We start from the raw sequence: 22,178 nt of genomic DNA, 5'->3' as shown, positions 1-22,178 counted from the left end.
CACACACACATTTATACATAATGAATGCATAATTAATTTCATAAGGACAGAGGTATTCTTTAAACACACACACACATTTATACATAATGAAAGCTTCATTAATGTCATAACGACAGAGGTATTCTTTAAACACACACACACACATTTATACATAATGAATGCCTAACTGATTTCTTAAGGACAGAGGTATTCTTTGAATGAACACACACACACACACACACACACACACACAGTCAGGGTGCCTTTGATTGATTTTCATATGGAGTAAGTTGTTTTCCCACATATCCATAGGTTTCATCAGGTCCCTTTCCACAGGTATATACAAATCAAGCACATACATTATGAATGCAGAGTGCATGGTCCTTCATTAATACACCTGTGAAAAGGGACCCGATGAAACCCATGAACAGACAACAACTTTACTTGTTTATTTGTTTTTGTGCATCGTTGTCAACACGTGTGCAATATGTTCTGATTTTCTCCATATTGAGTGAACCCAGCTTGGACAGGAAGTAGACTTAGTGGGGTTGCGCTGTAGCGTAACCGAGGCATTTCTGCACCAGCATGTGATGAGCTAAACACACACACAGTTGTGTCACAGGCTCCTGACCTTTGACCCCTCGCTGCCGTCCTTGACCTCCAGGTTGAGGAAGAGCTCGATGAGGCCGGGCTGCGTCTCCACGGCGACGGTGAGGAACTCCAGGATCATGACCTTGATGCGCATGTCCTCCGTGTGGCTCTGCAGGCGCGCCAGGAAGGCGTCTCGGATGGCCGCCGCGTCACTGCCCAGACACGCGTACACGGACATGGGCGCCACCTACGGGCACGGAGAGGGGACGCGGTCAGACACGTCTTGTTCATTATTCTTTATTGTTAAATGATTTAACATTGATTTATGCTTTCTTTTTATGTGTTATTATGATCTTGTTTTATTATTATTATCATTATTACTCTTTGCCCATGTATGCTTTCATCTGCTATTACGGTTTGTTTTTTGTTTATGTAAAGCACACTGAATGACCACTGTGTGTGAAATGCGCTACTGTATACATAAACTTGACTTGACAAACACAAAAACATCGCAAAAAGGCCAGGAGGAAATAAACGACAAACACGGGGACAAAATGACAGCATAAGATGTTTACATGAGCACAAGCATGTGCATGCAGTATGCCTGTGTGTTTGTATGTAAATATAAGACGGGAGACTTGTGTGCCAAGTGTGATCATAGGCTGGAAAAGTGTGTGTGTGTGTGTGTGTGTGTGTGTGTGTGTGTGTGTGTGTGTGTGTGTGTGTGTGTGTGTGTGAGAGTGTGTGTGTATTACCGATGCGAGTCTCTTGAGCAGCTGTATGGCGAGACGGGGCAGGGCAGGGTCGTGTTTGTGGTAGATGTACTTGGCCAGCACCGCTATTAGGTTCGTCCCGTGGCCACCTGAGGGGAAAAAAAACCACTGATCAGTACCAAGAAGGACAGTAACATCAGGACAAAATGTGTATATGTAGTTATATAATTAATGAGTGTGTGTGTGTGTGTGTGTGTACCATGTGTATATTTAGTTTGTGTGTGTGTGTGTGTGTGTACCATGCTGTGTGAGGGCCTGCTCCAGAGGTGACATGGTGTCAGAGGTGGGTTTGAGGCGTAATACGTTATTGGTGACGGAGAAGGCCAGCTTCACTGTTTGGATCAGCACCTGGCCTGGACCCTCATTCCCCCCACTGACACACACACAGACAGACAGACAGACCAATATCACAGACAAGGAGGGTGACAGATAGACAGACATCACAGAGGGGGAGAGAGAAAGTGTGAGACAGGTACCTAGTACAAAAAGCACTCGTTGAAATGGTGCGATTTTGGTGCGAGGTTACGTTTGCAATCCACATTTGTAGAGACAGAAATGTGCACGCATGTACAGTCCGCGTACACACACACACACACACACACACACACACACACCTGCTGGGCTGAGCGGTCAGCACCATGTCTATGGTGTCCACCCCGACGGCCATGATGTTGATGACCGCTTGTCCTGCTTCCGTGTTGGCCAGACTGTAGATGCAGAGAGCCTGCAGACTGGGAGCACTGCACACACAGAGCAGAAAGACATTCCAGTTACACAATGTATGTGTGTGTGTGTGTGTGTAATAGACTGGGAGCACTGCACACACAGAGCAGGAAGACTTTCCAGTTACACAAAGTATGCCAATAAAAAATGCCAACAAGCCTCAGATAGCATCATTTACCGTATTTTCCGGACTATAAGTCGCACTTTTTTTCATAGTTTGGCTGGCCCTGCGACTTATAGTCAGGTGTGACTTATATATGAAATTTAACATGTTTTTGAATAATTCCAAAATGAAAGAGGAGTAAACATTACTGTCTACAGCTGTCTGCAGCTACCATTCACACCTTCTCATCATTAATATTAAAATGTTGGCCTCTGTGTCTAGTTACAGCCTCTGTCTGTTCTTGGTCTTGGATTTTGAGAATACATTTCTGAATAGCATCATTTACCGGTAGATGGTTTTTTTTGTGTGTGTGTATGTGTGTGTGTGTGTGTGTGTGTGTGTGTGTGTACCTGTCCTGGGCCTCTCCCTCTGGACTCAAGTTGAGGATGGCGTGAACCAGCTCCAGAATAAGACATCCTAGGACATTCAACAATCACAGAGAAGTGTTCAGTTTAGTTGGAATTTACCCACAGATTGTGGGCCTTGTGACTAGCGCATGCGATCCTTTAAGAGAGTCTTGTGTGACCATATGTGTGCATGTCATGATCCAGACACTCACCAATCCTCTCTCGGACTCCGTAGGTGTTGTAGCGCCACTTGTGGTAGGTGGGCAGCATCTCCTTCAGCACCAGCAACACACAGGGGATCAGACCCCTGCTCTGGGTACTGCCCAACTGACCCTACACACACACACGCGCACACACACACACACACACACACACACAATTATTGACTGGACAGAGTAAACACACATACATGCAAACACCAAAACAAACACAAATGCAAAGAGAACACTACCCAAACATAAGCTGAGAAACATATTTACATGATGCTTATTAAGACTAACATGAGCAGAGCAGAGATTAGGTTATAACAAGTGCAGTGTGGGCCAAGTTGGAGCATTTGTCAGTAGGGATGTGATTGAGGATAAAGGGGCTGTTTGCTCACCTTCACGAGCGTAGTGACTAGTTTCAGGAAGGCAATGGTCACAGCATACTCTCCACGAGGCTGTTCTATCAGCACCAACAAGTTGCCATAGTTACCAGCTCGCATCCCATCCGCACTGAAACAGGGACCAAACCATAATATCTTTGGTAATGATGGATGCAAAGATTGCAATGCGCTTAATTGCCAGTGTCCTTTTATATAAATATTGGTGTACAAGTCAGTTCATGATTTGTTGGGCAAGCATATGTGTGTGTGTGTGTGTGTGTGTGTGCGCGAGCGTGCGTGTGTGTCACTGATCTATAAAGAATATTATTAAAGTATTCTTTATAGATCAGTGGTGTGTGTTTGTGTGTGTGTGTGTGTGTGTGTGTGTGTGTGTGCAGACTTACCTGATACATTGGGCCATGTTTGTAAGAGGAGAGGAAGTGAAAGGCAGGAAACCAGTGTGGTGAAGACTGGACCAAACCTACACACACACACACACACACACACGAGTTACATGGTATTCATTTAACCAGTCCTGGTCTTATTCTTGATCACTGACCACACCCACCTTCCCAGGCTGCCTTGCAGCGAGCACCGTGAGGCAGTTCACACAGGACGTGATGACATCAACAGGCGGTGTTATAACGGAAGTGAGCCTGAAACACAGTCAGCGGGCCAGTTTCAATAAGGGCTCTTTGAGCTTTCACAGTAGACAGAGATTAGACAGATTAGAGCGCTTTAGTTGTGTGTGTGTGTGTGTGTGTGTGTGTGTGAGTGAGCGGCACCTCTGCAGCAGCATGTAGATCCGGGAGGTGAGCGGGAGGAGACAGTCCGACACACTCCAGTCCGTGCTGATCACCTGATGAACCAGGTCCAGGATGGGCTTCACCCTCTCACAGTGCACCAGCACATCTACACCGGGAGTGGGGGGTGGGGGGTGGGGGGTACAGACAGAGAGAGAGACATGGAGAGAGTGAATGAGATGAGGGGAAAAGTGAGAAGTATCTGTAATTGGAGATTTCACAGTGGAGTACTACGCGAAATGCTACACGCTACACCTCTGACCGTGTGTGTGTATGTGTGTGTGTGTGTACCTGCAGTAGAGACCACATGCAGAAGCATCTCTATTTCACAGGTGAAGAGGCTCCAGCAGGAGTAGTTGTACTCCCAGCGCACCACGAAGCCATCTGGGCTCACAGACGCCTGGCCCAACACACCCAGGGGCATACGCAGGTTAGTCTGCCCCGAGCCTGCCGAGAGAAGGAGGGAGGGAGAGGGGGAACAAGGAGGATGAATATGGTGGCTATTTTTAGTTTGCTGACTCACACAAACACACACACACACACACACACACACACACACAAAGAAACAAAAGCAAACCTAATGGGTAGATGAGCTTTGGGGCTTTTCTTCTCCAGATGGTTTCGTCGTCGCTGGACTCGACATCGTTGGGCTTGTGTTTGTAAACTTCTGTGTAGATGGACATCTTATCCAAGAACACGTACACCTGGAAAACAGAGGAGTTCAGGGTGAGCAGGTACAAAACTGCACTGCAGAGAACCAAAACAGGTGGCATGCATACAAGAAATAGGTTTCATACATGTTGGCATTAAGGTTGTGTGAATGTGTGGTATACTACACGTCAAACAGTAATTTTATAAGTATCTTAAAGACAGGGGTGTGTGTATATCGTGTAGTGTATTAATGTATTTATGAACATCATGTCCTTTATTTCCTGTTGCATCAGATGTAAGGGTGTGTGTAAGGCACCTTTTTGGCTGTAGGCTTGTCTGACAGTAGAGCGGTGAGGAGCTGGAGAAGAGGGCGTGGCTTGTGGGGGAACACGCCCACTGCACTGTCCAGGATCATCCCCAGGCCCATGTTGGGCTTCTGCAGGACAGAGCACAGGAGATTAGTCAATACAAAATGACTAGACAAGTACTATACTACATATTATACCACTGCTTGGTCAAATTTCCTATTGTGATATTGTGTGCTATTTGGAACGTGCATTATTTTTCTATATACCGCACGGCTATGAAGTAGTTCCTTTTTTTGGGCTTATTACACTTGAATATCAATTCGCCAATGTGAATGTAACGGTAAAAACAGCAACGTTGTATCTAAGACAGCGGCAATATAAACGAAAATGATAGTAGCAGTGGTATAAGCGGGATAATCAACTCCGCGCCCTGTGCGTTTATAGGAAAATAATGCACTTATCGAAGTGTAAAGTCCCCTCCGCCTGCGGCGTCGGGTCCTTATAACCACTTCGAACGTGCATTATTTTCCTATAAACGCACGGCGCGTCGTTGATTATCCCTTACTTGTTTTAATTGTTTTATTGATGTAAAAAATGATTAGGCTGACATAATTATGACTACACCTGATGGATGACTTTTGCCCTTTGATTTATTGGCACAGAAATACAAAACACACACACACACACATACACACTCACCGATTCCCAGAAGAGTTCAGCCAGACTGGGTGCAGCCAACACTTCACACACGGCATTAACCAGGTGCTGGACAGGAGGAGGAAGAGGAAGGAGACACGACTTACAAACCCACTCATTTCAGTCCAATGTAGAGTTAGCCTGTGGCTAATGCTATACATGACACTTTGACACAGAAAGCATGGGGAGGAACAACAGAGCTCACCTGTTGGCTGCCAAGGGTGTCCTCTTCAAATGACGTGATGACGAAGGAGAGGAGGCCGTAGATGCACATTCGAGCAGTGCTGGCCGTACACTACACACACACACACACACACACACACACAAGACTGAAACAGTTAGATAAGTGTGTCTCTATGCAATACCAATGCACACAGTAGTACTTTGTTAGTGTGGATATGATTCAGCTTCATGGTGCGGTGGAACTAGACGCCAGTGTAGTGTTTCTATGGGAGTGCCTGTCTTTGCACAGACGAGTGAGCCAGGGCGAGTTTGCCTTCGCATGTGTGTGTGAGTGTGTGTGAGTCACTCACGTTGTTCCCGGTGGAGCCGAGGGCCTGCAGCATGTCGGTGAGGTAGCTGAAGACGGTGAGCTGCAGCGTGATGTGTCCGAGGCGAGTGACAGCGGCGGCGCCCTCTTCAGGCGAGAGTGTGTGGCGCAGTAGCACCCAGCCCAGCAGCACGGGACCGTGGTGAGGGATGTCCCCAAACGTCACCAGCATCTGGTCCATCTCCTACCACACACACACACACACATGTCAGCTAAGCAGCCCTTGCAAAAGTACACATCCTCATTGCTGCAGTGTAAAAAAGTTGCCTCAAATGACATGATATATAATAATGTAATAAAGTTTAAATGAATGTTGTCTTGACACTACCCTACATTAATCATCACGCTTTAATAAATCAGTACATGATCATGGCAGTGGTCAGTGCATCATCAACCAAGGCACACAAAGCCTGTCTGGGCATACAGGACTTCACACCTGGTCGCCTGTTATGCATCTAGTTAAAAACCCAGTCAGCTCTTAACAAATCTGGGCATGCTCAGATAGATTGTGATTGATTGGTCTGGAGTTAATACTACTTTATTTTGATTGGTTAACAGATTACACTTGGGCCTTTTTATTGGCTGTCAGACCTTGCAGAGCTCAGGGGTGTTGTGAAACTGGTGCTGGTCCGTGCGGTCCTCCAGAGCACACTTATGGAGGAAGTCAATGTCCATTCCCTCGACCAGGATCAACGAGCTGAAATATCTACACACACACACAAATATAAAAATATAAACAAACATTAATTTATACCTATATGTGTGACTGAACAGTCCACTGCCTTGTATGCATTCAGACGGGGTTGCGGTCTCGAATTGATTCCACGTGTATACAGACTATTCCAAAGTTTACAGACTGATTGGTGCTTCGTTTAATGTGTAGACACCTAGAGCAAGCTGCTGACGAGGTTTGCCGCTGTTTTGAGCAATGTTAGTGGTTTAAAAATACGATTTTGAAAGCGCATGGCAGAAAGCCCCATGCTAACCCACTGTTTGCGATTTTGGGCTGTAGGTCCTGCCAGTGCTAGCTCTGTACTGCGTGATGAGCGAAAAGTACTTCCTCCACGGCTTAGTTGATGTATTTTCATTCAGAAAATAGCTTTATTTTAATTTTCCGCCAAACTTACGCTTTAACAATGTAAGTAAATAAGTAAGTTTTATTTGTATAGTGCATTTAACGTGCACAGAGTGCAACCCAAAGCGCTTTAAATGTGGCATGTGTGAGTGTGTGTGTGTGGGTGAGAGAGTGTGTGTGTGTGTGTGTGTGTGGGTGAGAGAGAGTGTGTGTGTGTGTGTGTGTGTGTGTGTGAGTGAGTGAGTGAGTGTGTACCAACCCGATACGGTCCACTAGAGGGTCCATGCTCTTGTCCACCAGGTGTCTGTTGGTCTGGCGTCGGCCGAAGCCCAACTCCTTGAAGAGGCGAGCAAAGCTGAGCAGCTCGGTGCATGGCATCTCGAAGTAGGCGTAGTAGAGGAACATGACCTCCAGCAGCAGCGCCTGCTCACGCAAGCACTGCCTGAACCAGCGGCACACCTGCCCGTCAGTCTGACAACAGGGACACACCTCAGCATTAACACCAGTGGGATTCGTGCCCGTGTTCAATCATTACAAAGGCAGAAAACTGATAAAGGTTAAACAGAGGCTTTCTGAACATTGAGCATGAATGGGGTGTTAGACTGCTACAAGATATTTATATAAGAATGGGCGGAGAGAGAGAGAGAGAGAGAGAGAGAGAGAGAGAGAGAGAGAGAGAGAGAGAGAGAGAGTGAGAGAGATAGAGAGGAAGAGGAAGAGAGAGAGAGAGAGGAAGAGAAAGAAGAGAGATTCCTGTTTTTCCTCACCATCATGTTCCCATGAGTCTCCCATGTTGGTGCCTCAGCTTTGATTAGATTCTCAAACTGCTGCCGGTATTTGGACACCAGGTCTTTCTCCAGCTTGCCAACACAGGCAGCATACTCAGTCTGTGTGACACACACACACACACACACACACACACACACACTTGCGTATTAGTGTTACATGCTCCACATGCTCAGATATATCAGCCTTACATCTGCATTTTTTTAACACTAAATGGCAAAATGAAAGCACAAACAAAAACAAAGTAAACAAACAAATAAAATAAACATGGGTACTGCCATTGGTTATTGGGCAAAATATTATTCACATCATTATCTGAATCAGCCCAGAACATCACAATGGGTGCATCCCTACTTGGTGCTTGGTCAGACAAATTCAGAATTATCTTGCATTCCAGACTAAACCACTTCATACTGAGAGTTTGAAACAATCACAGCATTGTGCTGGCAGTACTTCACACACTCATTCACACACACAGAAAGAGAGAGAGAGAGTGTATATGAGCTGTGTACCATGTAAGGATGCCTCTCATCTTGGAAGTATGTGAGGAGGAGGAGCACACAGCGTAGAAGACACAACCTCTCCTCATAGTAATAGTCTGCAATCTGCACACAGACAAAACACACACATATTAAGAGTCACGTAATTAAGTACAAAAGCTAATTATTTATTGGATCAAATCTAACTTAATATCTAACTACTCCAACACTGAGAGTGCACAAACCTCTGCCAAGGCCACATAGCTCTGGTATATGTACAAGTCACACTCAAGATATCAGTGTGGCATTGTGGTATAAGTGCAATATTTTTTGTCTATTTGCCTTCTACGTTCAACATTATATTCCACCAGGCAGCTGTAGTTTAGCATGTAAGGATGATTGTCAAGTGGTAACAACATACAAAATGGCAGGGGTCACTTCCACACTCTATATAACCAATATTAAATTCTTACTTTCAGAAGTAAAGCCTGACTTTGCCGCTCATCCTGTAGCACCGTCTGTATATTGAGAGAGAGAGAGAGAGAGAGAGAGAGAGAAAGAAGGTTGAATCACAACAATTCATTGTGGCTGACTCATGAGGGAAGACCACTAACCATCATCATCTCATTATCAACACGGTTAAATCTCATAATCTCAACAGACCCAAAGTATTTACCTTGAGTGTGTCTCGGGTTCCTCTGTAGTCCTCCTGCAGGTAAGACTGTAAAATCTGCACACTTTGCTGCTCATCCAGAGCCTACAAACGCACACACGAGAGAGCTTCACATTAGCCAAGGTCCGCTTCTTACAGTCACATACAGTATGTAGACATGTACAGTAATAGAAATAGACTAACAAACTGAAAATGATCTAAAAGATACAGTGTTATACAAATACTAAAAACTAAAAATATTACAAACACATAATAAAACAATTGTCGCATTATGTACTATACATACAAACCACAGCAGCAATTACTAGGACACTAGGAATGAATGCCTCACCAGTAGCTTGCTGATCCTGAGGCCAAACTCCTTCATTGACGCAGCTACATTCTTGTCAGCTTTCAATTTGTCTGCAGATGATGTGCTATCATACAAATTCACAAAAAGTTCATATAAGTGATACAAATCTAGCACAGGTATCCAATTCTATTCAAAGTAGTGGGTAAGGGTGGGTGAGGATGAGGTTTTAGTGTGTTGTGTCTTCCATTTGTTTTGAGTGAATGTGTGTATTACCTGGGTGGCTTGTAATAGCTCAGCCCCTGAAGTAGCCTTTCCCAGTGTCTCTCCAACTCTGCCTCGATCTGGGCCTAACAACGGTAACTCAATAATCAGGCTCCTCTTATGGTGAACTGACCAATATATGACTGTTCATGATTGTACATGATTACCCATTTTCAAATTATTTGTCAAAACAACAACCAGTGAATCAGAGTTGCATAGTTTCGAGACACACTGTTAATTTAGCTAAATCATCACAGTTGGCCAATACCTCTGGTTGAAACATTACTTGATATTTTATGATAACTAAACAACACCAACGACGTATGAGACTATGTTAAACTAATAAACAATGAAATGAAAACGATATCTACATTTTCAAAGTTGGAGGAGCAATCAACATTTTCAGCCTCGTCTGACTATTTGCGACTGGGTTGAGGATGTACAAAAACTATTGTTTCAAATTTGCGCTTTGTTGTCAAACAAGTTAATGCTATAATGATAAACCATGACGAACTGCAAAACAAGATAGTGTTTCACCAACATATTTATAGATCTAGGCTATTTTTAGCATTTGACACAGAAAAAATGATGGTTTCCTTACGGGTTCTCTCAGGGCAGATCTTCCAAGCAGAATGGTCCATAATTGCCGACTACTCCTAAAAAAGAAACAAACGTCACTACAAAGAGCAAGTACGGGAGAATGAGTTATGTCTCCATCATTAACCTTACAACACTGGCATAAGCATCTAGCTTATGTTCCGCAAGTTAACCGCCATTCATTGTTTTCATTGCGCTGTATGGCAACTTACTTCTCATTAGCTAGCTCAGTAACTACATTCTAGAACAAAAGACAGGGAATTACATTTCACATCAGTACAGTAAACATTGTCTGTATCACTACATCATTATGTGTAGGACGTTTGACAAGAAATGTCACACTTGACCTGTGAGCTATGATATTCGAAAACTTGCGGGAGCTAGCAAATTAGCAATGCTATTCAAATGTGGTCAGCAACACGTTCCCTCCAACACAGGGGATGTAAATGACGTTTTGAATTATTTACATGTCATTCTTCAACTGTACCAACATCTCCAGAAAGAAGAAAGTGCTGGGCGTAATAAAACCCAAATTCACACAACACGAACTGGGGTGAAAGTCTGACAAAACAATCTTTAGTTTTCAAAGATTTACCTGACACATATCTCCGAGTCCGCCATCTTTCATCCTCACATGTGACCAATCAGCAAAGCGAGGACCCGTGTCACGTGACCTCTTCAATTTTAAAATAAATATGATAGATTATTGGAGCATGATTTTAGTAAACATGTGTCACATATAGTACTGTACATATTTTTGATATCGTGTGAACTATAAACGTTACAATTATTCAGGTATTCATAGTAGGCCTTCAGAATACCACGTGACACAGCTGTCAAATATGGCTACCTCCGTGCGGATGTGAGTTCGCCAGCTGATCGAGAGAAATATTAGTTAGCCTGAATGGACAGTAGATAACAGAATCCTGCCGTTAACTGAATTAGTACATTTGTGTATTTGGTAAGTACGCCTTTTTCTTTGAAATTCATGTCGTACAGTTTACGTTTCATTGCTACGTGCTGAGATCGCACAGACCTCAACCATTAGGTGGCCAGCCAGCAGCCAGCCAGCCAGCTGCTCCTTTTGGCACCCTCAGAAATGACACTCCATTATTCGGGGATAATGGATTAACGTTACAGGTCCATTACATTACCGGTGATGTAATTGGTATGATTGGTATAAATATAGTCGGTCATTCTCTCGAATGGATTTTCATACGTTTCCATACATGTGTAGTATTTCTGTCAGCTTTGATGGCTTCAACGAATGAATGAAACCATCCGTGAGATCTGTTTTATGAATAGGCTAGCAAGGCTATGCATTGTTTACGCTACGCACTGATGTGAAACTAAACTAGCCTACTGCTTGCTTCTTCTTCCCGAACCTTTTATGCCTCTGAAGTCAGAAGTGCATTCTGTTTGAATACATTATTCCTACATATTTTGATTATTTTTCCTATTTGCGCTCTACTTTCAACATTATTCCGTTTCATACGGCGGTTTGTGCAAGTGGCGACTGTCACCAATTCAGTGTGTTAGAGGAAGTAGCCTTGATCCGCGTCCCATTTTTGTTTGTTTTTGTTTTTAAAAACACAGTTAGGACCTGATATGGTTAAAAGTCACAGTTTGCTCTATCCCCTTTGCCGTGCAGGCAGGCACCCCTGGGTGTTGGCGCTCACTGTGTCAAAGTGCAGTCTAACTAGAGGTCGCAGCAGTCGCAGGCGCCTGAAACTTTCGCAAGTATGTGCTGCATTGCTTAACTGCCCTCTTGCATTCTATGACTATGAGTTAAGGTCAGCATTGTGATTGGGGACAATTATAGACGTGTACAGTTTGTTAAAAATGTATTTATGGTTAACGAAAGATATGTTTGCTGTTGATTTGTGATGATGTGAAATGGATGGATCCCACATTCTGCTGTCCTCTCCTCTCTTTCACAGATGTGGCTTGGGGTCATGGCATGTCATTGTGTGAGAATTTGATGACGACACACACCCCTCTCTCTCCGAGTTGGTGTTAAACTCCTGCTCCATTCTCCCTACAGCTTTCTAGTTCTCTTTCTCTCTTCCTCTTTTCTGTTTCCGCTCTCCCCCTGCCTCCTGAGCCATGGAGACCAATGCGGTGCTGATCGAGTCGGCCGTGGTGTTCGCCATGGTGCTGTTCGTGCACACGGCCGTGTGGTCGCCGCTTTCGTGGTGCTGCATCGCCCTGGCCATCCAGGCCTTCTACGTCCAGCACAAGTGGGACCGGCTACTGCGCTCCGGCGCGGCCGTCTTCCAGTTCCGCCCGGGCGCCAGCAGCGGCGTCCTGCCGGCCAGCATGGTCATGCCCCTCCTGGGCCTGGCGCTGCGCGGGCGCTGCGTCGAGGCGGGCAACGTGCACATGGAGCGCTTCGCCCTGGTGGTGGCGGTGACGGGCATGATGCTGGCGCTGTTCGTCTCGCTGATCGCGCTGGGCGTCACCCGGCCCGTGCCCACCAACACGTGCGTGGTGGCGGGCATCGCGGGCAGCGCCATCCTCTACTGCACCAAGCACACGCTGACCGTCTCGGAGGTGATCGAGGTGCTGGAGGTGCTGCTGATCTTCGTCTACCTGAGCCTGATCCTGCTCTACCTGCTGCCGCGCTGCTTCACGCCGGGCGAGGCGCTGCTGGTCATCGCCGCCCTCAGCTTCGTCATCAACCAGCTGATCAAGCGGTCACTAAGCACGGCCGGCGAGACGCGCGGCGAGCCCCTGCAGTACTACCTGCCCGTGGTGGTGGTGGGCTGCCTGCTGCTGGGGGTCATCTTCGCCCTCCTCTTCCTCTTCCTGGAGGCCGGCTCGTGGGCCGGCTCGCTCTTCTTCCACGTGCTGACGGCCGTGCTGGGCCTGGGCCTGCTGCTGCCCTGGCTGTCGCTGCTGACCAACACGCACCCCATCGCCTGGGTCATCTACTTCCTGGCGGTGGACAGCCGGCGGCCGTGGCTGCTGGGCTACTGGGCGCTGCTGGCCTTAGCCTCCGTCGCCGTGGTGATGCACCAGAACCGGCGCCAGCGGCGCTCGTCGGGCGGCAAGAAGGAGCAGGCGTCCACGGCCGTGCGCAAGGCCTTCCACGTGGTCACCGTGCTCACCTTCGCGCCGGGCCTGGTGCTGGACCGTCCGCTGCTGCACCTGGCCTCGGCCGGCTGCCTGGGCGTCTTCCTCTTCCTGGAGTTCGTGCGCTTCTTCCGGATCCTTCCGCTGGGGCCGCACCTGCGCCGGACGCTCACCCACTTCCTGGACGAGCGGGACAGCGGGCCGCTGGTGCTCACCCACATCTACCTGCTCGTGGGGGTGTCCCTGCCCCTGTGGCTGACCCCGGGGCCCTGCGTGCCCAAGGGAGGCCTGCCGGGCGCGGGCGGCCTGCTCCCCTACGCCGGCGTGCTCTCGGTGGGCGTCGGCGACGCCGTGGCCTCCGTGTTCGGCAGCTCGGTCGGTGAGATCCGCTGGCCCGGCACCAAGAAGACCATGGAGGGCACGGCCACCTCGGTCTTCGCCCAGGTCATCGCGGTGGCCATCTTCCTGCTGGCCGACGGCAGCCTGAACCTGAACGCCAGCTACTCGTGGGTGGTGGGCTCCATCAGCATCGTGGCCATGCTGGAGGCCTACACGTCGCAGATCGACAACCTGCTGCTGCCGCTCTACCTGCACATACTGTTGATGCTATGAGGGCGCACAAGCACAAAGACACACACACATACACACTCACATACAGTACACACACACATAAACACACACACACACACACACACATACAGTAATCATACAATTGTAAAGCCATACTTCATCCTACTCATCCTACACCCGTAATCATTTCTACACACAGAGACACTGAGACAGCCTGGACAGTCAAAGACCGTCACTGACACACACACACACACTGAAAGAACTCCCTGTTGGGGTGTTTCAAGGGCTGTGCTGTCAAGCAAGAGCAGGCAGCATGTGGGCAGACAAGAAGAGGACGACAAATCAACCCTAATGATCTTGTGCTTTAATTTATTACACTATCCATTATTCATCTCTGGCCTGCCGACAGAGACGGATGAGAACATGGATATGGCTTGAGGGCTGAAATAGCTCTTCCATCTCCATAATCCCATATTATCACTCGCGTCCCACTACAGCTGTGCAAACATATGCATACATCCGCCCTGGTGACCTCCCGCCTTCACATCGAATGCTAGCCCAGCTTTTACATTTGCCTACGAAGAACACTGGACTGTCTACTACCTGCTTGTTTACTTCTGTCTGTTTTACTTCTGTCTGTTTTGTTTTTCTTTCAGTAGAATACTACTACTTGTATCTTGATTAATTACACTATTCATACTATTATCTAGTTATGTAATGAACTCAAAACTCGTCCTGCCTTTTTCTAGTATCAGTTTCAACAAACGAAACAACTTGTTTGCCTTAAAGTCTGTTTTTTTTTTTTAAATATGTGTCATGGGCAGAACTCATTTCAGCACCTTTGCCTCCAAACGCACCAGCAGTTGGCAGCTCCCTGGTGTTGGTGATTTCAGCCGTGTGTAATTACTACTGTAGATAACCTGCATGTTGCATAGACATTAGATGGTACTAGTTGTGAAGTTGAGAGAACATAAGCCAACCCAAGGTATGGTCAGAGTCCTCTGCATATTGTTGTTGGTTCTGTGTTTGCTGTTCGGTAGATTGTTGATGTAGGGGGGGGTAATAGTGTGGATGGAAGAAAAGGCTGATCCCAAACCAGCAGGCGAACCACAGAAATGGGGGGGGATTTATTTTCCGGGCAGTGCCTGTCCCCCTGTTGACCTCAGTGGTCAGACTGAACAATGTCCCTGTTCAGCAGAGGCTCTCTGGCTACAAAACCTAACACACACCGTCTCAGAGTTGCTAATGTAAACAGACGAAACCTATCATGCCTATGCCCTACTGTCTGTTTGCTTGTGTGTGTGTGCATGTGTGTGACGAACCACATCAGTGTGCTGTGCATTCTGGGATATTTTGTCACTGTAAAAACTAATTTGTTGAAGTGTTTTTGTATTATTATTATTAATATTATTATTATTATCATCATTATCATTATTATTTAAAGGATGAAAATGATTCCAATGATGACTGCAGTGTTAACAGTGTTTTGTGTTGATGAAAATTAAAATAGTACCTTTGTTTGGATTTCACTTTTGTATAACAATCACCTACCCCCTTTTATCCTTTACCACAAGCCTCTCATGATTTGACCCTAAGGAATGACACAGGCAGATTGTATCCTGAGGTCTGGGGAAAGTTTGCAGTTTTCTTTTTGAATGAATATGACACGACTATCTTGGCTCCTACTCTCCACACATAATGTTCTCTACATCTCCCTGACACAAGCATTCACTGTCTCATGCTACTTCTCCACCTCAGTGTGGTCGTGGCTGGGTGGTATAAAAATAATTGGCGCTGGAGGCATTGGTTAAAAAGAGCTCTGTTGCCGTTATCAACTGTAACCAAGCAACAGGGCTCTCAGCATCCATCACTTCGGCAGGTAGCAATATTTCGGCCCCCTTTTCCAGCATTTCGTTCCTGACACCAGCTATGCCCACTTTCTGCCAATCACCACCCATTACCATAGTGACAAACCAGGCATGCCATTATGTCCCCTCTACGGAGAGAGATGGACGGTAATTATGGGATGTGAATGCTCTCAGCATGCAGTACTTTGCTGTACTCCAATGTAATAATACAAAGCTCTGCCTCGTGTCTGGGTAAGCAGGCATGCCGAATAAAGGAAAAAAATATTTCTAACATGTGTCTTTATTGCACAGTATGCAAACATTCATGCATAGCACAAGATGTTCTCATGATTTCAACACACACACACACACTCACACAACACCTCATACTATGTGACCACAGGTGAATTTGGAAACAAAATGCTCTCTAACTTCAAATCCATAATTAGAGTAAAAGACCCAAACCTGGGCTTTCATCCAGTAAGGCATGAAGGCTACCGACTGTATGAATTCTTCCTTTCAAGGTCACACACACACACCGTACAGTACTCTTCTTTTACTCAGTGTGTTCTTGCCAGAGTTTGGATTAGTCCACATATTTAGCCAATGGTGATGAGGGACTTTCCAGCTCAATTCAGATTTTCTTTTCCCTTTCAGGCTTCAGCTTTGAAAACAGGACATTTGTATGCCTAGAGTTCAGCTAGCGTTGAAGTGGTGACAAATCTTCAGTCTGTACCTTGTCCGTTAAAACCAATGGCCTTGCCCTCAGTGTGACTGAAACTGTTGAAGCTTGTTAAATGTTATAAATATATACTTTATGTTTCATGTAAAAACAAGCACACCGTTTCTCAAAAAAAGAATCTTTTATTCACATATGACATAGAGGATATGAGTATGACTCTATAACAATGTGTGTGGGCAATCTGTCTGGCAATTTTGTGTGCATAATTTGTCTAGTGGTTCTGTTGGTAGCACCTGAGGTTGGTGAGTGTACTGAAGCTGCATGGTGTAACAGTTGCGTATGAATCATTAAGTGTACAGTGGGGTGAATGGCAGCTCCTCTGTTGGCTGTAACCTGAGAAGAGACAGAGGAGCACAACACAACACATAACTCCTTTGGTAAACAAGAAAATGCTTATTTATATAATCAATCAACCACCTCCACAGATGATCAGATATTATTGTGCCGTGTCCATGGGCTTCCTGCTTTAGAGAGCTGTGCTGTGCGGTGCTGTGCTGTGCTCTTACCAGTTCTCGGGACTCCAGCGAGTTTCACGAGAATCCATCATGTGGAAAGTGTAGACATGACGTGAGTCAGAGGAGCTGTTCTGAGCACTGCGGTGCACCACCTCTCCATGTATCAAAATTAAGCCACCTGCACACACACACACACACAGGAGATTAAGATGATACTCTATATGTGCACTTTTGGACACAGGATAGTGAAGAGCAGTGCTGCCATAGACACAGTGACAAAACATCAGCAGACAAAGACAACTAAACAAACGCACACACACACACACACACACACACACACACACACAGTCACACACACACACACACACACACACACACACACACACACACACACACACACACACACACACACACACACACACACACACACACACCTTTCTTGATGGGTGTAGGAACAAAGAGCTTGTCGTCATACTCCTGCTCACGACCCACAAAATCCGTCAGAGGAAAGGTTCCTTTAGGAGTCCGCACCATCCTCCGGCTGATCCCACCTAACAAACACAAGAACCCCACATCACATTCAGCTCTGTGTGGACTCTGAGAGGACTGCAGCATAACATATTGGGTCCAATAATATAGTATTTAATACATTTATATAAACAGTACTACTATAGTTATGACCTAAAATGATCCAGATGACCCATGTCTATATGGTTCCAAGAACTATATTGTGATTTGTACAAAGGCCCAACAGGTGGCTTCTAGATTTGTGTTTGTGTATAGCGCTTACTGGAATGTGATCCCGGAATAAACCACAGGCAGCCGTTCTCGAGTGTGGCGTCCTCCAGAGCGATCCACAGACCGATGACCCGACCCAGCGGCTCAGTGTAAAGGAACGTGGCGTCCTGGTGCGGTGTCACTATGGTAACACAAACCCAACATATCAATTCAGGATATTCCCATGGAAGATTTTTCAGACAGAAATGTCTTATTGTCTGTGCTGAACTTGCACTCTATATGCATGTGTGTCTTTGTGTGTGTGTGTGTGTGTGTGTGTGCGTGTGTGTGTGTGTGTGTGTGTGTGTGTGTGTGTTAGATCTTCCACCCACTCACCCTCTCCTCCTATGCCTGGTTGCTGAAATACATACAGATAGAGGTTGAACAAATGTAATACAATATAGGTACACAGTGCATTACATTACATCGGAACACATAATCACATACCTTGAATATGTACATGCTTTGCAGGATGACGGGACTCTGCAGTCCTAACTTCTTTGCCAAACCCTGTATGGAAACGTGCTAGTTATTGTACTGACATGACATTTGACTGTTCCAGAAGGAACGCTACTGTATGCATTGACATTGACTGTACTATACAAACTGCATTGATAAATGATTATATAGTTTATGTTCTATATTGTTACTGGGATCGTTATTGCACTTGTTTGGGTTATTCGTTTACTTCCTCAGATAAGAGCCTCCTCTCTGTGGTTTGTGGTTCATGGCAACCTTGGACCACAGCACTTTAAACTGGATATAATGTCATGCTCTCATTGCAATAGGTGCTACTTACCAGCACTAAGCAACTCGATGACATTGTGCAGTTAAGTCATGCCACATTACTGAGTCATCAGTCAAGCTGCTGAGGACAGTTAAATGACGCTACATTTGTAATTCCATTTTCACTGCACGGCAAACAACTAATCACCATTTCTACAGTCTACGAGTCTACACGACCCTTTACGCTAATGAGAAGAATGTCTGTGCGAATTGAACCTTGCCATTTTGTCCCCTTAAGTTGTATGGTTCATATTTGACATTATTGTCAAAATTGAGCTATTAACATATTCTTATTCTGTGACAATTTAAGAAGCTGAAGTGAGGTCTTGTAGTTGTATGCATTTTTGGACATTATATCTTAAGAGGTTTGTTCCACTTATCAGTATAACTCTATGGAATTCTAAAACCTTGAAGCACAATATCTCAGAACCAAAGATCCTTAATTATTGACAATAATTAAGGATCTTTGGTTCTGAGATATTGTGCTCCGCTTTAACCCTCTCTGTCAGAACTACTCAGAACCTTATAATTCCAAGGGGACTATTTGAGTTTACGGCAAAGTCGTAAGAGACAGTTCTGTGGTTCTTTGTAAATCTGTAAAGTTTCGTAAAGCATCGTAAAGTACCTGGACTCTCTCTGAATGGGTGATCCTTTCATATAGTGGTTCATACGCATGCAGAGCTAGAGGAGACAAAACACTCTCAAAAACACACACCACAAACACATGCAGGCAAAATAATGTGAATTGTGTTATTATGCAATGAATTAATGAATGAATGAGGTGTAAGGAAGGGCGTGTGGCGTGATGTGGTGTAGTGTGTCTTCATGGTTTAGTGTCTATACGGTGCATTTTGCGAGGATTTGGTACATGCATGTTAAAACTGTGAGTGAGTGATGTAAACAGTTGCTCACCATGCCCAACTTTGTTCAGGGAACGTTCTCTTGGGACAATAAATTCACCTATAATCACAACAAAAACAACCTTTAATTTTCCTTTATATTGAATAGATTAGCCTTATTTGTAATCTACTGTAAAGATTCTCTGCGTACCACAAGGACAATTATTCAAGTAATATGCTCACATCATAATAGAGTATAAGACATAACCCATCTTTATCATAACCAAGTTTTTTTTTTTTTTTACCAATGACTACTTTATGATTCACTACAGTCAAGCAACTCTAAGACATCGTACATCAAATTTCCCTTTTAGCTGGTGACAATCTATTCACATTACTGACAATGCAACCGATGCAATGCAATATGAAATTCTGACGTGTACAAACCTTTGTCATCAAACACTCCTTTCTCAAAGAAGAAACGGATTTTATCTCCACTTGTGATGAAATAGTCAGCACTTCCCTATACACAAACACACACACACACACACACACACACACAATGTGTAGGTCACACAGGGTCATTTCAACAAAGGACCTCACAGCTGCAATATCATTACACCTCAAGTGCCCATAGAATGACCCCTATTCATCCCACAAATGGACTTCTGATTAGTCACGGTCCTCTGATATCCTCCATACGCTCCCCCCTTAGCCTGTAACTGAGCGACTATTGATGTGCTTCTAGCAGAGTAAGGAAAGGCTAGGAATAGATAAGGATAAATAGATGTGGTTTACAAAGGAGGGAAGGCACACAGTTACTGGAAGCAAGGCAAAACAACTTCACAAGGACACACTACATAATTGGGTTTCCTATAACACACAAGTAACGCACTGAAGAATATTGTGGTGTCTGACTGGGTAAGGTCATAAGTTGTACCACTACAGATTTAACTACCAATTCTTACCTGCATCTGAAGACAGTGTGAACATTTGGAAGCATGAAACATAATGTTTACAAACAAAACATCATCCTGTATGAGTGACTGAGGACAGAAATTCTCCCACTGTCAGCCAACGCTCATTCCTTCTCTCTAGTTCTCTCTCTCTCTCTCTCTCTCTCTCACACACACACACACACACACACACCTAGTAGGTCAGTTATGAATGGAGGTGAGTATATAGTGTATACCAGGGATGGAAATTAGCACCAGCCACCAGCCAAATGCCGGTAAAATATGAGAGTGGCTGGTAGATTTCAGACACAAAGTCATATTTTAACATTGAGTGGCTGGTTAATTTGACCAGAAATCTGCTATTGGCTGATAGATTTTCACATTTTCAAATTTTAATTTCCACCCCTGGTGTATACCTGGGATTTCAGCTGCTCCTTCTGATCTGTGGAGAACTGTATACGGCAGTGTGGTGGAACGTCCATCTGCTCCACGATATCTTTCATCCGTGCCCGCAGAGAGTCACACTCAGCCTCCGTCAGAAAGCCCTCCAGGACCAGGTAGCCATCATCCTGGTACTGTTGTACCAATACCGGAATCAGTATCAGTTGATTCGGTACTACTCATCATGAATGGCAAATTTTATGCCTCAGTGGAACATTTTTGGAAAGTTTTAGGCCTTAACACTCGTCTTTGACTGAGCAAATATGCTGTTTAAGTTGGTGAACAATATCAAAAAGTTGTGAGACATCAGATTATCATATCACATGACTTTACCCGATGGCTTTATGTTTATGTTCATGGTTCTTAACAAATAGTGTCAGTTTACATTTAATGTTCACAGATGCACAGTGAACTACATATGGCAAATGAGCTTTGGTGTGATCTCATGAATGCACATGTTAAAAAGTGGTAAAATAAAAATGGTTTCCTTTGTAAAAAATAATATTGCATATTTTACTTAAACTCTTCTCTGCATAAAAATCCTTTCGGCGAATGAAACCCAATTATATTATTACAAGCTCATTGTTTTGACATTTAGTGTGAGCCTGAGATTTGTTCAACATTTCTTGCCATTCTTTAGTCTATTACGTAATCTGCCTCACGCCCCTCATGCGAGCAAGTCAGAGCAAGGCAAACGGTCGTGCAACAAGTCCTGAATAGGCCTATTTGATGTTCCAGACACTGCTGTCACTGGATTTCTTGGGAAGCCAATCTGATGCAGCCCAGGTACCAGACACCACTGCTTAGATGTGATTAGTTAGAAGTGATCAAACCAAACGTGACGAAAATACACGAACTGCGTCTTTGCCATCAACCCCCAACCTTTACCGACAACTAATTAATGCCGACGGCATTGTGTGAAATTTGCAAACTCAGTAAAATTACTTGCCTTTTGCACGTCAGAGTCTGTCAAAACATCCATGCCGACGTCTTCCACGGTAGAGTGCACCGTCCGTCCCCAATCCGGGTATCTCCCGAACTGAACCAATCCAGAGCAGCGCGTGATCTAAGACTTGTCACATTCGATTAAAATGTAACCTTACTGATGCAACATTCTGTACTTTCACCTTTAGTCGCTGCCCTCAAGTGCGAAATCGTGACTTTTCCCCTGTAAAATTTTGTCGTTCAGGTGTTTAGCGAGTGAAATTGGAGCTTGTACAAGGGACACAGGATTCCAGATAATACTGTTAATACTGCTTATGTTTATAGCTGGAAACGCGTCGCCTAGTGGCAAAGTAACCTTACTACAGTACATTGTAGTTAAGGTTGATGATTGGCATGCATTCATTCTTTAATT

General features: G+C 45.0%; 3 protein-coding genes across 5 annotated transcripts in view; 1 reads left to right on the top strand and 2 right to left on the bottom strand.

The window, feature by feature from the left end:
- Positions 1-10,974, bottom strand: part of nup188 (nucleoporin 188) — a 23,353-nt gene extending 12,379 nt beyond the window's left edge. The window contains exons 1-26 of the mRNA XM_062554012.1: positions 10,929-10,974; positions 10,338-10,392; positions 9,749-9,822; positions 9,515-9,599; positions 9,187-9,267; positions 8,984-9,028; positions 8,544-8,636; positions 8,013-8,132; positions 7,505-7,716; positions 6,762-6,876; positions 6,154-6,354; positions 5,826-5,915; positions 5,624-5,689; positions 4,933-5,052; positions 4,543-4,669; positions 4,257-4,412; positions 3,948-4,074; positions 3,731-3,818; positions 3,567-3,643; positions 3,178-3,292; positions 2,789-2,909; positions 2,580-2,646; positions 1,958-2,083; positions 1,583-1,716; positions 1,326-1,432; positions 611-817 (exon numbers count right to left, since the gene is read on the bottom strand). Coding sequence (XP_062409996.1) covers positions 611-817; positions 1,326-1,432; positions 1,583-1,716; positions 1,958-2,083; positions 2,580-2,646; positions 2,789-2,909; positions 3,178-3,292; positions 3,567-3,643; positions 3,731-3,818; positions 3,948-4,074; positions 4,257-4,412; positions 4,543-4,669; positions 4,933-5,052; positions 5,624-5,689; positions 5,826-5,915; positions 6,154-6,354; positions 6,762-6,876; positions 7,505-7,716; positions 8,013-8,132; positions 8,544-8,636; positions 8,984-9,028; positions 9,187-9,267; positions 9,515-9,599; positions 9,749-9,822; positions 10,338-10,392; positions 10,929-10,954 — 2,835 coding nt within the window. The 5' untranslated portion in view covers positions 10,955-10,974. The remainder of the gene's footprint in view (positions 1-610; positions 818-1,325; positions 1,433-1,582; positions 1,717-1,957; positions 2,084-2,579; positions 2,647-2,788; positions 2,910-3,177; positions 3,293-3,566; positions 3,644-3,730; positions 3,819-3,947; positions 4,075-4,256; positions 4,413-4,542; positions 4,670-4,932; positions 5,053-5,623; positions 5,690-5,825; positions 5,916-6,153; positions 6,355-6,761; positions 6,877-7,504; positions 7,717-8,012; positions 8,133-8,543; positions 8,637-8,983; positions 9,029-9,186; positions 9,268-9,514; positions 9,600-9,748; positions 9,823-10,337; positions 10,393-10,928) is intronic.
- A 198-nt stretch (positions 10,975-11,172) lies between these two features.
- Positions 11,173-16,087, top strand: dolk (dolichol kinase). 3 transcript variants are annotated; one of them, XM_062554008.1, is made up of 3 exons: positions 11,178-11,294; positions 11,985-12,073; positions 12,274-16,087. In XM_062554008.1, exon 3 carries the CDS (start codon positions 12,440-12,442, stop codon positions 14,018-14,020), a length of 1,581 nt encoding a protein of 526 aa, XP_062409992.1. In that variant the 5' UTR covers positions 11,178-11,294; positions 11,985-12,073; positions 12,274-12,439; the 3' UTR covers positions 14,021-16,087. The 3 variants fall into 3 exon arrangements, with proteins under 3 accessions (XP_062409993.1, XP_062409992.1, XP_062409994.1); XM_062554009.1 differs by lacking the exon at positions 11,985-12,073 and having other exon boundaries at positions 11,173-11,294; XM_062554010.1 differs by lacking the exons at positions 11,178-11,294; positions 11,985-12,073 and adding an exon at positions 12,147-12,159.
- Positions 16,088-16,669: 582 nt separating this feature from the next.
- phyhd1 (phytanoyl-CoA dioxygenase domain containing 1) lies at positions 16,670-21,964 on the bottom strand. Its single transcript, XM_062554007.1, has 11 exons — positions 21,771-21,964; positions 20,797-20,955; positions 19,872-19,947; positions 19,498-19,545; positions 19,211-19,266; positions 18,247-18,309; positions 18,136-18,157; positions 17,813-17,941; positions 17,457-17,573; positions 17,074-17,200; positions 16,670-16,900 (listed from the first exon to the last, which is right to left on the bottom strand). The coding sequence occupies exons 1-11, from the start codon at positions 21,801-21,803 to the stop codon at positions 16,855-16,857; spliced, it is 876 nt and encodes a 291-aa protein (XP_062409991.1). The 5' UTR covers positions 21,804-21,964; the 3' UTR covers positions 16,670-16,854.
- Between the last annotated feature and the right edge of the window lie 214 nt (positions 21,965-22,178).

This window comes from Sardina pilchardus, chromosome 14 (genome assembly GCF_963854185.1).
Source record: "Sardina pilchardus chromosome 14, fSarPil1.1, whole genome shotgun sequence".
Classification (NCBI taxonomy): Eukaryota; Metazoa; Chordata; class Actinopteri; order Clupeiformes; family Clupeidae; genus Sardina; species Sardina pilchardus.
The sequence above is the reverse complement of the archived record's forward strand: the minus strand, read 5'-3'. Positions and strand labels throughout refer to the sequence as shown.

Bases quoted from the DNA above. Each gene is read 5' to 3' on its own strand.
- dolk (XM_062554009.1), top strand. From the start codon at position 12,440: ATGGAGACCAATGCGGTGCTGATCGAGTCGGCCGTGGTGTTCGCCATG.
- phyhd1 (XM_062554007.1), bottom strand. From the start codon at position 21,803: ATGGATGTTTTGACAGACTCTGACGTGCAAAAG. The intron at 19,267-19,497 runs GTGAGCAACTGT...TGTCTCCTCTAG, and splicing joins CCTGAACAAAGTTGGGCATG to CTCTGCATGCGTATGAACCA. The intron at 16,901-17,073 runs GTAAGAGCACAG...GTCTCTTCTCAG, and splicing joins CGCTGGAGTCCCGAGAACTG to GTTACAGCCAACAGAGGAGC.